The following is a 14,623-nucleotide window of genomic DNA, read 5'->3' on the forward strand; positions in this document are numbered from 1 at the left end:
CCTTTCAAGTCAAACAGGTTCAGGGGCATTGTTGTGTCCTGATTAAATTTTCTTGTTTTGAAATATAAGTAAACTCCCAAATTTAGATATTTAAAACACCATGTATCATACTTAAGTTCTCAAGCTAGGTAGCTGGTGTCACCTACTGTTTCTGGAGCTTCTTTCCACGCTGCTAAGGTCCAGTCACAGCATGGAAAGCATTGAGATGGAAAACAACAGAGATGGATCTTGACCTTTTAGCCTTGAAGAAGGTCCCTTCTGAATTCCTTCTGGGTCTTTTTGCTCTCCTTTGATTCTTGATTGGTTTAGAATAGCACTCCTGTTTTTAAAAAACAGAGATGAAGTAGAGATGAAGTCTAACAGCCATATTTTCTAGATAGAGAAATTGAGGCCAGGTAGATCACTCAGAAGTGACTTGTCCAAGGTCACATCATTAATTATTGGCAGAACCCATAAGAAGTGGTCAGGTTTCCTGGATCCTATTCTGCTTCCATGAAAGTGGAACCCAGGATTTCAGACTCCATCTTGTAATTTAAATGTGTCATTCTTGATCCATTAATGGTTCAAGTAGGGGCAGCTGGATGGTGTGGTGTATTGAGTATGCAGGAAGTCCTGAGTTCAGATGTGGCTGCAGGTGCTCGCTAGCTTTATGACACTGGGCAAAAGTCCCTTAAGCTCCGTTTGCCTACATTTCCTTATCTGTAAAGTGGGAATAATAATAGACCTATGTTGTAGGGTTGTTGTGAGGACCAAATGAGATAATATCTGTAAAGCACTCAGCCCATAGTAAGCAGTGTATAAATGTTAGCTAGTATCATTTTGTTTGCGAAGAGGAGCAACCAGGAAATTCCTTTCTGTCCCTAAACCTGGTAACCATAATTAGATCTGGATGGATAAGAGAACCACACGCAGTAGCAGTGATCATCGTCTCTACCTATGTACTCACTATGGATTTAGGATTTAAATCTAACTCTGAAATATCCTGCAGATCTTCAGCCAGAGGCACCGTTTCTCCCCATCCTCACCCCATACCTCTCATCACCTTTCCTTGCTTTGGTTTTTCATATTTTACTGTTTCCCTTGGCTCCTAGTTTTCTATTTACTGTGCCTGTCAAGGTCACGTCAATTAATTGCCCTTTTGCTCTACTCTATTCCTGGGATTCCCCATTCCAAGACTCCCATCTCTGGTCACCAAGCCCTTCTATCAATCGTCTTCCTTATTAAACCCTTGTGGGACAGGCACTGCCTTTCTGTATTTGTGTCCTCAGTACAGTTCTTGGCACATAATAAGGAAACAATAATAAATAAACAAAAAAATAAATAAATGATGAATTCTCATTCATTCATTCATTCATTCATTCATTCATGTTAACTCTAGCCTTTCAGGCCCTTTTTACTCTATTTATGCTGTTTTAACATTAGACTGGCCTAAATAGTAGAATTTAAACAATTTTTTTTAAGAGTTGTTTAATACAAAAACAATTGGCATGTTTTTCTTTTTACTTCTCAGTATATGTAATTAGTGAAAATTATTTCCAAGAGACTTAGCTAAACCCTGTTGATAGGTTTTTCAGGGCACTTGCTTTCAGAGTTACACTTTGACTGAGGCAACTCACTTGTAAGTCATGCCATCATCTTCCGGATGTCATGGTCTTCTTCAAATTCTTCAAAAACGGACAAGCGCCGCCCCCCCCCCCCCCCCATAAGTACAACTTTAATTGCTATTCTTAAGGGTACCAGATAGGATGAAGCTGGGCACGTTCTACATGAAAGACCCATGAGGCAGGGTACTTTTCTTTATGTTCTCACTTTTAGCCACCCCAGGAAAGTGAGAATCAGTGAGAATGGGGAAAGTCACTCTAAATAAAACAGTGAAAGTCCTAGGAGTTCCTTACTCTTAGGTTAAAAATCTAGTTTATTATGTTAGTAATATGATTCTTTGAAGCTTTGGGTCATTTTAATTAGATTTAGCAGAAGACTAGACATTAAATTTCATTGGTATAGGCAGACTCCAGATGATGAAATTCCTTCTACCAATGCTTGTTTGGTATGTTTTCTGCACATTTATGAATTGCCTGTTGTAGAAGAACCTTGGCAATTTAAAGCAATTAACTTTGAAATAGACTAGACTTGAATTGTGGAGTTAGCTGGTTCCTCGTGTTGTGTTTAGTGGGATGAGCTTTTGGAAGTGGAAATGCAAATAAACACCAGAATTTATCAGACATTTAAAAAAATCAGTTTTCTCCTTCCTCCTAGAAGCACTTAGATATTGATGACTCATTTTAGATTATTTGCCCCTGGCAAGCAAGCCAAAAATTTTTGTAGGAGAAGTTGGTCATTTGTGGCAGGGAGAGGCCCAACAAAGGAGGCATATTTGGAATTACTTAGAATTGTAGGGCTAGATAGCGCTTAATTAAAGTCACCTTGCTTGGAACTATGACTTAATACACCCCACCTGCAATAGAGCATTTATATTGCCCAGTTATTAACATTTGTAATTTTCCTTTTCACCAGGTGAATATTGAGAAATTCTGACATTCCTATCAAATGGCCATAATATGTAGCTTATCAGTCCCACTTTTATACCAGGGGATTGTTTCACAAAATAGAAACCTTTCAATTTTAGATAAATATAAGGGTAGAGAAAAGCTGATCAAAAACCCTGACAGGTTTCAGAGAACCCTGGTGGGAGAAAAGGGCTAGGCCACTTTTGATTACTCAGTAGAAAATGAAAATGAAAATCCATCTTTTCTGAAAAAGTGTGAAGGTGGATAAGAAAGAAAGTGGTGTGGAAGGAGCAGCTTTCAAATTTACTGAAGAGGGTTAGGAAATTTTCTTCTAAGATCACTCACTAATAGGATTGAATATTGGAGAATCAAATTGAGGGCATGGAAAATTTCTTAGTAAGGATTCTCTTCTCTAAATCTACCTAGCACCTGTTGCCTGAGGCACCCTGTAAAATGGGAACATTGAGTAGGATTGAAAAAAATAAAGGCCTGCACCCAAGCTAAGGTGTCTCCTTGGTACCATATGGCCTAAGGCCTAGGGTTTATCCCAAGTACCCCCAGAGGTAGTTTTGGGTTTGGTTTAGGATTTCCTGAGACACCCCGGCCCCCACAATAGACTGAATGAACTCTGCTTTGCCTCCATCAGTAAACTAGCCCACCCCCACAGCTGCAGGACTGTGCTGACTTTGATAGACTGGTTGAGTTGTTAGGTGGAAGTTAAAGGCTCCTGAGGACTGAAGCTCTGTGCTTTCCATCCTTTTTCCTTCAGTGGGGAATGGGGGATATAACTGGATCACATGTTTGAAATCTTAAAGCTGTGCCAAATTCTTCATGAGGAGCCAACTACTGGTGTAGACTAATAACTAGAGGAGCCTTTTCTTCCAAAGATATTCCTGAAGTGAGGACTTAGCCTGAGTTGAGACAAAGCTAGCAGTAGTGCAGAGAATTAAGGTGATTCTCTAGTTCCAGCCAGAAAGACAGGATTGACATAAAGTTTAGTAAGGAATTAAGAAATGGGCAGAGCTGGCTGGCTTACTTATTGAATTGAATTTTGTAGCTATATTCCTGGCCTTGACTCTTCTGATGAATATTGTTATTATGTGAAAGAAGAAAGACTATTTTCTCTTTTTCATTCAAGATTTTAGGCAAAATTAATTTAAAAATTTGCCTTGTTACCTTGGGGTAGGTTGGGAAGGGGGTGAAGAGATCACACCTCAAATGGCCGAATGCTTTAAAAAATACTAACCTCTTTTCTTTCATTTTTTTTTTTTATACCTCCAAAGACCAGAAGCTTGTGACTTTCTCTCTGGTTGACTTTGTGACTATGATCAAATTAAAGGATGAGTAAGGATCTTCAGGTATCTGGGCCTTCCCAATTTCTTATGGGAAGAGAGGGTTGTTACAAATACATACAGCATAATAGAGACATTTATAATTATTTTGAAGGAGAGATGTTGGTTTTTCTTGGTGTTCCAGGGACCTGAAATTGAAAGATGTTACTAGTGCTAATACTATTTGCAAAAATATTTATTTTAGAATTCTGTTTCCTGAGTGAAGCTGTGTCAAGCATCTTACAGGGCAAATGAGATAAATTAGATGTCTGCCTTTTCAGGGCTTACCGTTTATGACAAATAGGACTGACCCAGAAGAAAGGGCTTGTGATCCAAACTATTATTGAACATTAAATATTAAATGAATACTAAAATAGTTCAGCTTAATTATTTGTACTTTGTGTAGTTGGTTTTGTTAGGAGCTAGAATAGATGCCTCAGAAATATGGGGACTTTATAGCTTTACATTTCCTCTGGTTGGGAGGACAGTGCATTGCACATATGAGATATTTAAAAGCTTTTGAATAAATGAAAATGGGTTTTTTCACTGTTGGGGCAAAAACTACAGTTCCTTTGTGTGGGTTAGTTTCAAGTAATAAAGTATTTAATTTTTCACCTCAAATAACAAAAGCATTTTATTACTTCTCTCATCCACCAAGAACATGAAATCTTTATATCACATTACATGGTGAAGGTTGGATTTTTAATGGACTCTCCTGGAGCTGTTTAGGTTGTTTAGGTCTGGAAGTGTTTGTGGAGCAGGATACTAGAAATCAAGGGACTTTATTTTGTAGTCTTCTTATAGTCCGAATTTCCATCTGTGAAATGGGGTAAAATCCCTGGCCTCTCAATAAAGCTGTTGTGGAGGTGAAACTATGCATTTGAACTCTGAGAAATGGCCCTGTTTTTTCCTTTTTAAAAAATTTTTTACATCATCTTTATTTCTAACTATCTCCCTACCCATGCATCCCTTGTAACAAAGAACAAAAAAGAAAAATGCAATTGAGCAAAACTAACCAACATATGAGCCAATTCTGACAGTATATATAGTATTTTATTCCTGTAGCCCCCCACCTCTGCACAGAAGGGAAAGAAGGATATTTTTTTTACTCACGTTTTGTCTAGGGTCAGGTTTGTTTTTTTGGGGGGCGTTGGGGTTTTTATTCTTTATGGTTACATTGTTATAGTCATTATCTATATTTTTTATTGGTTTTACATGTTTTATGTGGAATCATTTCACTTAAGTTCTAAAAAGAATTCTTCATATTTTTCGCTTCTTGTAATGTAGCAATTTCAGGTATATTCATGTACTACAGTTTGTTTAGCCATTCCCCAGCTGATGAAATAGACTCTTATTTTCAGAATAAAATGTCCTTAAAATATTTTGATCTGTTCTTAAAATGTTAGACTTTTGTTTATATTAGGTAGTGAAAGATATGATTACAATAGCATTGTATTTTCAGATTGATTTTTACTTTGTCAGGGATCAGTGGTCTTTCAGAACTGGGATGCCAAGTTAGTGGTTCCCCTCTAATTTTGACATGAGGTGGGAGTTAATGACCATTACAGTTTGTAATGTCATGATGAGAGTGATTAGCTGGTTGGTGGTACCAGCCATTGAAATCTCTGGCTCTTGTGCCATCCTTGTGATGGCACCAGCCATAATAAGTAGAGACCCAGAGGTTCTGGAAATAATCCACCATATTCCCTGACTTTGCATCATTAGCTCTTTGACTCTAGCTAGCCCTAGGGATTGCAGCAATAGATGCCACATCTTAATTCTGCTGTTTTGTTTTGTTTTTTCTGCCTTCTAACCAGGTTTTACCATGTGGGCAACTTGCTGCAACTGGTTCTGTCAGGATGGACATCCTGAGGAGACTCAGCAGCCCCAGGGAGCCAGAACACAAGCATATTCCAACCCTGGCTATAGCTCCTTCCCTTCTCCTACGGGCTCTGAACCCAGCTGCAAGAACTGTGGGACCCACTTTGGCAGTACAACCAGGAAGGTAAGCATCAAGCCCTCCTCACCCTTATGCTGCTGGGTTACTTGGCTGTGGCTTGCTTCTCTGTAGAATGCTAATAAGCGCACAAACCCACCTCATAGGATTGTGGGGGAGCAACAAAGGAAACCAGTGACAAAGCCCTTTGCAAACGGTTCAGTTGTTTCAGTTGTGTTTGGCTCTTCATGACTCCATTTGGGGCTTTCTTGGCAAAGATACTGGAGCAGTTTGCCATTTCCTTCTCCAGCTCATTTTTCAGATGAGGAAGCTGAGGCAAATAGAGTTAAGTAACTGACTCTGGGTCACAGGGTCATGATAATGAAACTTCCTGATTCCAGACCCGGTGCTCTATCTACAGTGCCACCCAGCTGAGCAACATAACAAGGAGTCAATGCAAATGAAAGCTGCTTCCCCCTGAGCTGTCCAAGTACAAACATTTGCTCTTCTTGTTGAGGGCAATTTTGAGGATCCCCTAGGCACAGGAAGGGCCTGATTGGAGAGACAGAGTTGCAGTTTGTTTCATTTGCAATGCTTTGTAGCGGCTCTGGAGATCAGCTGGCAGAAAGGAAAGCAATGTACAATGTCATGGATCATGGCTGATGCCTGAGTGATTGCATGTTCCCAGTGGTCAGGAGTTAGAGGGACAATAGGCAGAAGATGCTGACCCTTAAAATGGCTCCAGAGCCCCCCAACTCTTAAAGGAAGATAGAGATCTGCGTGCTGGGAAAACTACCTACTGAATGATTCCTTTTCTAGCTTAAGACTTGTGGAGGATTGGCATTTTTCGTCTTGGACATAAATGTGAGTGAGAGCTCAGTCAGAAAGCAGAGCACTTGTATATGGGATTGATCATTCTAAGAATTCCTCCTCAGAGAATGCTTGTTGACAAATGTCCTTTTGCAGAGTCAGAATGGTTGGTTAAGGAGCCAGTTGGCAGCTCGAGTCAGTGTTGGAAACACACAGAGTTTCTGTCACCCTGTGACAAAAAAGCTTGGTCTAGACACCAATAATGGAAAGCTTTTCTGGATTAGTTGAGCCTCCAAGAAGCTCCTTCTGGGGTTTTCAAAGTCACTCCTTCAGCTTTTATTAAACTCAGGCTGTCAGTGATGATTAACTGTGTTTAGAACACGGGGAATGATAAAGTCTGGATAAAACATGTCCCTGTCCTCATAAAACTTATGGTCTAGGAGGAGATTTCAGTACCAGTATAGGGAATACCCAATAAAGCAGATCTGAGATCTCATCATCCGTAGACAGTCTTTCCTTCCACCACAGCTAGTCCTTAGGGAGTTTCAAATGAGTCTTCTGTCTGGGAAATAAATTTCATCACTTACTGAATGGAATATCAGAACAAATTGTGGAGGGAAAGAAGAACATTTTAAGCACTGTTAACAGTATGAACAGGGGCCAAAAGGGGATAGATAATGCAGAGAGTGGTTTCAATTGGAACATTGATTATCTGGAAGGAGCAATATGAGGTAAGGTAGGAAAGAGAGTGTGGCAGCAGGTTATGGAGAACTTGCAGGCCAGGGCAGATTGTTGTGCAGAGAAGTGACAGGAGATGAACACATCTGTTTATGAGGTAGAAGCTGACAGCAGAAGGATGAGGGAAGGGGAAGCAGCAGGAAGGGAAAGATGGTAGCATTGGAGGGAGAAATTTGGGAGTGAGTCACATAAAAAGTTATAATAAATCACATTGTAGAATGCTAACAATTTGCAAAGCCACTTTGATATTCATTATTTTGTGTAATTTAATTTATGAAAACTCTGTGACTTAAGTGGGGCATAGATTATTCATTTTACAAATGAGAAAACTGTGACTCAAGAGAGGTTAAGCAAGTTGTCCCAGATCATCACTGCCTGGTAGCTCAGTGGGGCAGCAAAGTGGTGCAGTGGATAAGAGTTTGGGGTCTGGAATCAGGAAGACCTGAGTTCAAATCCAGCCTCATACATGTGCTAGCTGTGTGATCCTCGGCAAGTCACTTAACCTGTTTGCCTCCATTTCCTCATCTATAAAATGGGGATAAGAATAATGCTTAAGCCTCAGGGTTGTCATGAGGATCAAATGAGATAATATTTGTAAGGTACTTAGCCCAGTGTCTGGTGCACAGTGGGCACTGTATAAATGTTAGCTTCATGATGATGATGATGATGACTGGTAAATGGGAGCATCATGCCTAGAATTCTGGTCTGCTGACTCCCTGCTCAGGTGATCTTATGCCACACTGAATTTCTAATCTAGGCCACAGGTGATGTGAAAGTTAGTGAGATCTCAATGAGTGTGGAGGGGAGGAGAGCAGACTGAACTTTGGGGAAATGCCAAGTATTACAGGTGTGAAAGGAGGAAAAGGGGAACCCCTGAAGGGGAATTAGAAAAGGAGTGTCCTGAGAGGTAGGGAGTAAGGACTGCGCTTAATCACCAGGGTCAGATGTTGTGGGGAGGTTACTGAGAATGAGAATTGAGAAATGGTCCCTGTCTTGGTTGTAGGAGCTGGAGACTTAGAAAAAGTACATCTTCATGGAGACCAGTGAAGACAATAGAGAGGTAGCAGGGGGTTCAAGTAAAGGCAAAGTGAGGGAAATACAAGAGCAAGCCTGAAGAACAGAGGCCACTTAGTCCAGAATTTTGACAGTGAAAAAATAGGTCAGATTTGTTGGGGTGGGCAGCATTTAGATAAGGATTTTTCAAGGGCATGGCCACTTCTATTTTAAGCTCCTTGAGGGTGGGAATTTTTGTTTTGTTTTCTCTTTGTATACATGGGTTCTTGATAATGTTTATCAAATTGATTATTTGAAAGCAGGGAAGGTGCTTGTAGAGATGGAATGAAGTTGAGTCAGAGAAAGGTAGGTCAAGGTTCTGGAGGAGGAGCTGGTAGGGCGTGGATTGAGAGGACACATGGGGTTTGGTAGCTTTGCCATGGAACAGGGGCTGGTGATAGTTTTGAAGGTGGAGGGGATCTAAAAAAATGGGTGCTATGCTTCATATTTGAGAGAAAGAAGAAGGTGAATGAGGAACCTCACACCAGATGGTCTAAATTTCTTCTGTAAAGAAAATATGACATTTGCTCTTCAAGAGTTGAGGAGGTGTGGGTGTGGAATTAAGAGCTTAAGAAGTAGGGAGTTCGGTGCTTGCTTGGTTGTCACTTCAGTAGTGAGCAGGTAGAAAAGATGCAGGCTGGGACCCTCAACCTTGCTGATCTACTTTGTCCCAGGGCTTTCCCCATTCAGGAATTTAAAATCTGTTCTTATCTATGAACTGCATCCCTTTAGGTCTGCCTAGTCCCTGAACCTGCTTGGCTTCCAGGGCCTGCAGCATCCGATCCTCTATTGTGATGGCTACCCCAGCCATCACACCAAAAGGGGGAGACTTTGCACCAGCATCTGCTTTGCTTTCCCTCACTACTCTTGCTTCAAGCTGTGAGCATTTCTAGCTCTGAATCTTTTGAGATTTTAGTGTTTTCTTGGGGTTTATTTATAAGAAAAAAGGGAAATTTAATAGGACCAGGTACTTAGAAATGCAAGTAAAGAGATTGGGTGAACTATATATTTGTTCTGTCTTCTATCTGCTTGCTGTTCACTGGGCTCAGCTGATTCACTCTAGGCCTAGGATGACATCACCTTTGCAGCCTACTAAGTGGAAGGGCACCTTCTCCAGAACACTCCTTAACCGGGTTGGAGATTTGCTCCACTGTACTCTTTAGATCAGATGCTCTGTTCCATCCTGTCATTCCAGTCTTACTCTCAGCCCATAAAAAAGCCTCCACATGGCGTGGAGTGGTTTTGTTGATGTAGCCATAGGGGCCTATCATTTTACTAACAGAAAAGTTTACATTCTAAGGGGGAGACAACTTGCTTATACATATAAAGCACATAATGAGGTAACCTTGGTGAGGAAGATGCCAGAGACAACTGGGGAACAGGAAAGGCCTCATTTAAAGGTGGTGCTTGAGCTGAGTCTTGAAAGAAAATGGATTCCAAGTGTGGGGGGCCAATATTGTAGGAATGACAGATAACTGGCTGGTGCAGAGCTTCTTAGATGAAAGAACAGCAAGTATGGCAAGATGATAAAAAGTGGGAGTGGAAGGGAATAATGTAGAAGAAGGTTGGGAAGTGATACAGTGAGCCTAGGCACATTGTGGAGAATTTATTGGAACTGGGGACAGACCAGAGACAGGGAGACCAACTGGGAGACTGTTTCAGTAGTCCAAGCTGATGGTTAGGATATTAGGAAGGGGACAGAAATGGCAATGTGTGGGATGTGTGAGGTGAGTGAGAATGAGGAGTCACTAATGATACTACTGATCTGGGGTGATTGGAAGGATGGCAGTGCCCTAGACGAAAATAGGGAGGTTAGAACAAAGAGTAAGTTTAGGAGGAAAGAGAATGAGCCTTGGCTTGTGGTAGCCCTATGATCTACATCCAGAGCATAGAAAGTGTTCACCAGAGATTTGAATGATTGAATGCAGTGGGCCTGAGTGGAACAGAGTAAGAGGTAGGATGTGCTGGTAGTTTGGTACAGGAATTATAACAGTGGTTTAATCTTCCCCATGACTTTCTTTTCCTTGTTTTTCTTGGCAGCATTTTTTGGTGCTTAACATTTTAGTTAAGTTTAACTCTCAACAATTCCTGGGATAATTCATCTTCTAGCCCCCTTGCCCCTGACTTGCTTTGAGCAGATTTTAGTGTTTACCATCAGTGTTTCCTTTGCTAATTCTACCTATATTTGTTGATTGCTTTTCCTTTTCTTTCTTCTTTCCCGTCTCTTTAGACTAGGATTTTAGCCTCAGGCATGATTTTACTCATTTCTGGCATATCTCAGAGAGCTACTTATTTAGAATCCCTGGTGAGCAGGGAACGTGGGTAGCTATAGCTCACATTTAAATGTTGCTCTTTTTGCGTTTTGATCTTGCACCTAACAAGCCAAGTACATTTGGAGAGAAGACCCTGGGACCACAGGGAACTTCACTGATTGGTTGAGCAACTCCAAGCTTTTATAATTTATTAGGTATTTTGCAAAGCTGTGTCTTGTAAAACTGCATTGTCTTGAGTAATGTTCCTCGTCACAACCTGAGGCTTTATGACTCTCAAGTCTCTAGACTTCCGTATCTATCATCCTAAACTTGGACTAATTGAGTACATCACATTCCCGGTAGAAAAGCTTCACATATGGATGAACTTAAAAAAAATACATCCATTTTCCAGTTGAATGCTGTTGTTCCCAGAGTTGCTATAATCTTAGTGCATGTGGGCATGCAGTTCAGCCAGGCTGTCTGGAAATTTTATTGTGGCAACTAGACCAGTTCAGAGAATATTGGGATGGTTTTTTCCCCGAATTTGAAGAGTCAAAGTTGAAATGAGACAAAGCTACATGTTGAATACATAGTACACATTTATTTCTATTTTGATTATTACATTGGTGTTATATTTGAAAGAGAATGAACTACCTGAACCTTTGGTTCAATTCGCTGCATAACTGTTGAATATGAGAAAAATTTAGAGGGATGATACACCTTCATTTAATTTGGATAATTCCCAGGATATACAAGTGTCAGCATCTTCAGGGTTTCTGTGTTTAAAAGCAGTGAAGCAGAGGTATGTAGGTTAAAATGTAAGTTAGAGAAAGGAGAAAAGGTTTATGGTACCTTATGGTATCTTTGGAAGGGTTAGTGAGAACCTTTCCAAGGTGACATCTACATGAGGAGGGGGACATGAGTGTGACTGCTCTTCTCTTTGGAACAGAACTCGGCCAGACGTCAACATGATCTCTTATCTTGTGGGAGGAGCAGCTGACACATGTAGAGTATGTTGCTTTTGGAGCTGTAGATTGACAGACTCTTGGTTCCCATGAGCATTTAGATGTCCACTGCCAGACAGTAGCAGCTTACACGTCAGATTCTTGTCTCCTACTTTCACAAATAAGGACCCTGATATCCTAATAACTGCCTAAATATTTGTCTTGGATGTGGTCTTACGTACCGCTACGTTCCTAGCATCCCAGTTAAACTTGTTGTTAGAAGGGCTGCGTCACCATGGCCAGATTGTGACCGGATTTGGAATTGGGAACGTGAATGGGGCAGTGTGCCACAGGGTTCAGTGAGGCCTAACAAAGAACCTCATTTGACTATCAGTTGGTCTGATGATACTGTCTTATAGCTCCCCCACTGGGCTTTGTGAAATATGTGGTGCCCTGTAAGAGGGGCCAGCTTTCTTGCTGAGCCATAGCACTGACTAGCCCCACATCCAGCCTGGCTACCTCCTTCCTACAGCCTGACCCTATGCTCATTTTCTCCCCCTTCCTTCCACTGAGCAGCACACGTGCTTGGACTGTAAGAAGAATTTCTGCATTTCCTGCTCGAGCCAAGTAGGGAACGGTGCCCGCCTCTGCTATCTCTGCCAGCGTTTCCACGCCACAGCCTTTCATCGAGAAGAGTTGATGAAAATGAAGGTGAAGGATCTGAGGGACTATCTCAGCCTCCATGACATCTCCTCCGAGATGTGCAGGGAAAAGGAGGAATTGGTGTTCTTGGTGCTTGGTCAGCAGCCCGTGATCACACAAGAGGACAGGACTTGTAATGCTCCTTTCCCCTCAGGCCTCCCTGAGCATCAGGCCTTCCTGGCCCAGCCTCATACCAGCACAGCACCTCCTACCTCTCCCAATCTCCCTCCGTCACCGGCACAGCCCACCTCTACTCCCTCAACCCAGGCTCAGGAAAACCAGCAGGTATGGGCCTGTTTTCATCTACGCCACTCTGGCCTCAACTGCCCTTTGCCTCCAACTTCTAAAACCTAGGAGTTGGAGAGTGTGCGTATGTGTGGTTCTGATTTTCTTGAATTCTCTCTATATAAAATCCCTCTGTTCATCCTTTTTTTTTCTGTAGAGTCAGGAGCTGCTTACTGGACTCTCTTTGGCAACATTAGCACAGAGGAAGTGCCTCTTCCCTGGATGCAGGCTTGTAGGAGACTATTTGAAACCTGTTTTTATTCCCTTTCTTGGTTGTAATTTGCCGAACGTATTTCAGTTGGATCTTGTATAATAATATAGTCTAGCATTCTCCCTCACCCCGCCCAGATTTAAGAAAACCCATGCACCAGGCTCTGAATTCAGCCACTTGTCCGAATAAGCATATTTAAAACATACCAGACATAAACATCTGTCATTCCTACCTTGTCTTACCTACTGAGGAAGGATAACCTCAGCTTTCCAGACTTTACCAGTAGGCCTAGATAATGACGTACCTAGCATGGGGGTTCTGTGATCATCATATCCAAGAAATGACCTCTTGCCCATGGCTCTGCTTCAGTCTTTAGCCAGTTTATAGCCCAAGCAAAGTGGCCTTGTTTCTGTGTCACTGTGCCAGGGAGCAGTGATCCTTTGAGAGACAGAATCTGTATGGAAATTCCTTAGTTACCCTCTGATTTACTTCTCAGCACAGGGCTAGATGGGGAATCAGAGGCCTAATTTTCACTTTTGGCTTTGTTACTGATTCTTGAGTCCCCTTGGACTCAAGTCCCTTCTTCTGTTAGCCTTTAAATCAAAATGGGGATAGCAGTCCTTGACCCCTTTCTATTTCCATAGGCTGTTTGGAGGGATTAGTGAGCTATCTTGTATATAAAGAGCTTTGAGCGACTTAGGGGGAGGTGTCTGGTATTAAAAGCCTGTTCTTACTTTTTCCCATGTGTTCTGTGGCTTGCTCCTTCTTCACACAAGTCATTTCACTTGCACCAGGATTTATTACCTTGATTCAGCTCTTAAGAGGCACTGAAGCAGAAAGTCCAGCTCAAGATCATAACTTTAACTCTGCAAGACAATGTTTCACTGAATATTTGGCTTGGACACTTGAGAATTTTCCAGTGTCTGTATGATGCCTTTAGCCCCTTGGCTTTCTCTTGCATCAGCTCTAACTGGTAGAGCTGAGCCTTCCAGAGCACTAGCAGTGTGTGTGGGAAAGATTGTAGCTAGGAAAGAGACTTGAGGAGAAGGAATGGTTTTTCTTAGAAAAACTTTGATGGGTCTTCCATGCATGAGCATGAACAGACATGCTCTGTTTTTAACTAGGTCATTTTCTCCAGGTCACACTGACAGGACAGCAAGATACCTGTGCACTGCAAATGGCCACAAAGATGGAAGGTCACAAATTCTAGACACGAGATGTTACTTATCACTTCTCCCTTGATGCTTTCAGAGTTCCTGCCTGTTGGGCAGGAAGGAGGGCTGGTGGGTGGTAGAGGTGGGCTTATTTTGCAAAAGGAGAAAAACAACAAAGTCACATACTTCCCTAATCTACGCCCCGAGATGACAGTGGAGCTAGGCCTTCTCTTACTTCAGAGCTGTGGAGTTATCATAGCATTATTGGAGTACAGAGTGTGTATAACTTTGAGCAAGTTCTCTAAACACGTTTCAGTTTCCTACTAGTGAGAATAAAATAGATACTAATTAAGTTCCTTCTCCCCCTCCCCCAAGCCCTTTAACGCAGGCCTGCACTACTTGTGGAGCTGGACTGGCCTCTTATGGTGACTTTTGACATGCCCGAGAATTTCTTCTATATACAAAGGATGTTTTCCTCTACATTTTTTGCCGACTGCTCAAACTCCTTTGGCAGGCTGCATGCCACCTTGGGGGGCTGCAAGTTATGCTGGCCTTCTTTAAAGGATGGCAGGAGTTAATTTGTGAGTCATATATGAGGAAGCTTCTTGGCAGAGATCACCTGGAATCTCATGAAGCCGATCTCTTTCTAGATGGGTGGGGACACCTTTATCAGTATTTAGAGCCTTGAAGGGAGGGAAAG

At 41.8% G+C, this 14,623-nt stretch overlaps 1 protein-coding gene across 5 annotated transcripts in view; it reads left to right on the forward strand.

The window, feature by feature from the left end:
- Positions 1–14,623, forward strand: part of RFFL (ring finger and FYVE like domain containing E3 ubiquitin protein ligase) — a 63,986-nt gene that overhangs the window by 40,288 nt on the left and 9,075 nt on the right. For all 5 annotated transcript variants that reach the window (XM_072644937.1, XM_072644938.1, XM_072644940.1 and 2 more), the window contains exons 2-3: positions 5,656–5,843; positions 12,148–12,558. In XM_072644937.1, the coding sequence (XP_072501038.1) occupies positions 5,664–5,843; positions 12,148–12,558 (591 nt within the window). In that variant the 5' untranslated portion in view covers positions 5,656–5,663. The remainder of the gene's footprint in view (positions 1–5,655; positions 5,844–12,147; positions 12,559–14,623) is intronic.

The sequence above is a fragment of the Notamacropus eugenii genome, chromosome 2, assembly GCF_028372415.1.
Source record: "Notamacropus eugenii isolate mMacEug1 chromosome 2, mMacEug1.pri_v2, whole genome shotgun sequence".
NCBI classification, from domain to species: domain Eukaryota; kingdom Metazoa; phylum Chordata; class Mammalia; order Diprotodontia; family Macropodidae; genus Notamacropus; species Notamacropus eugenii.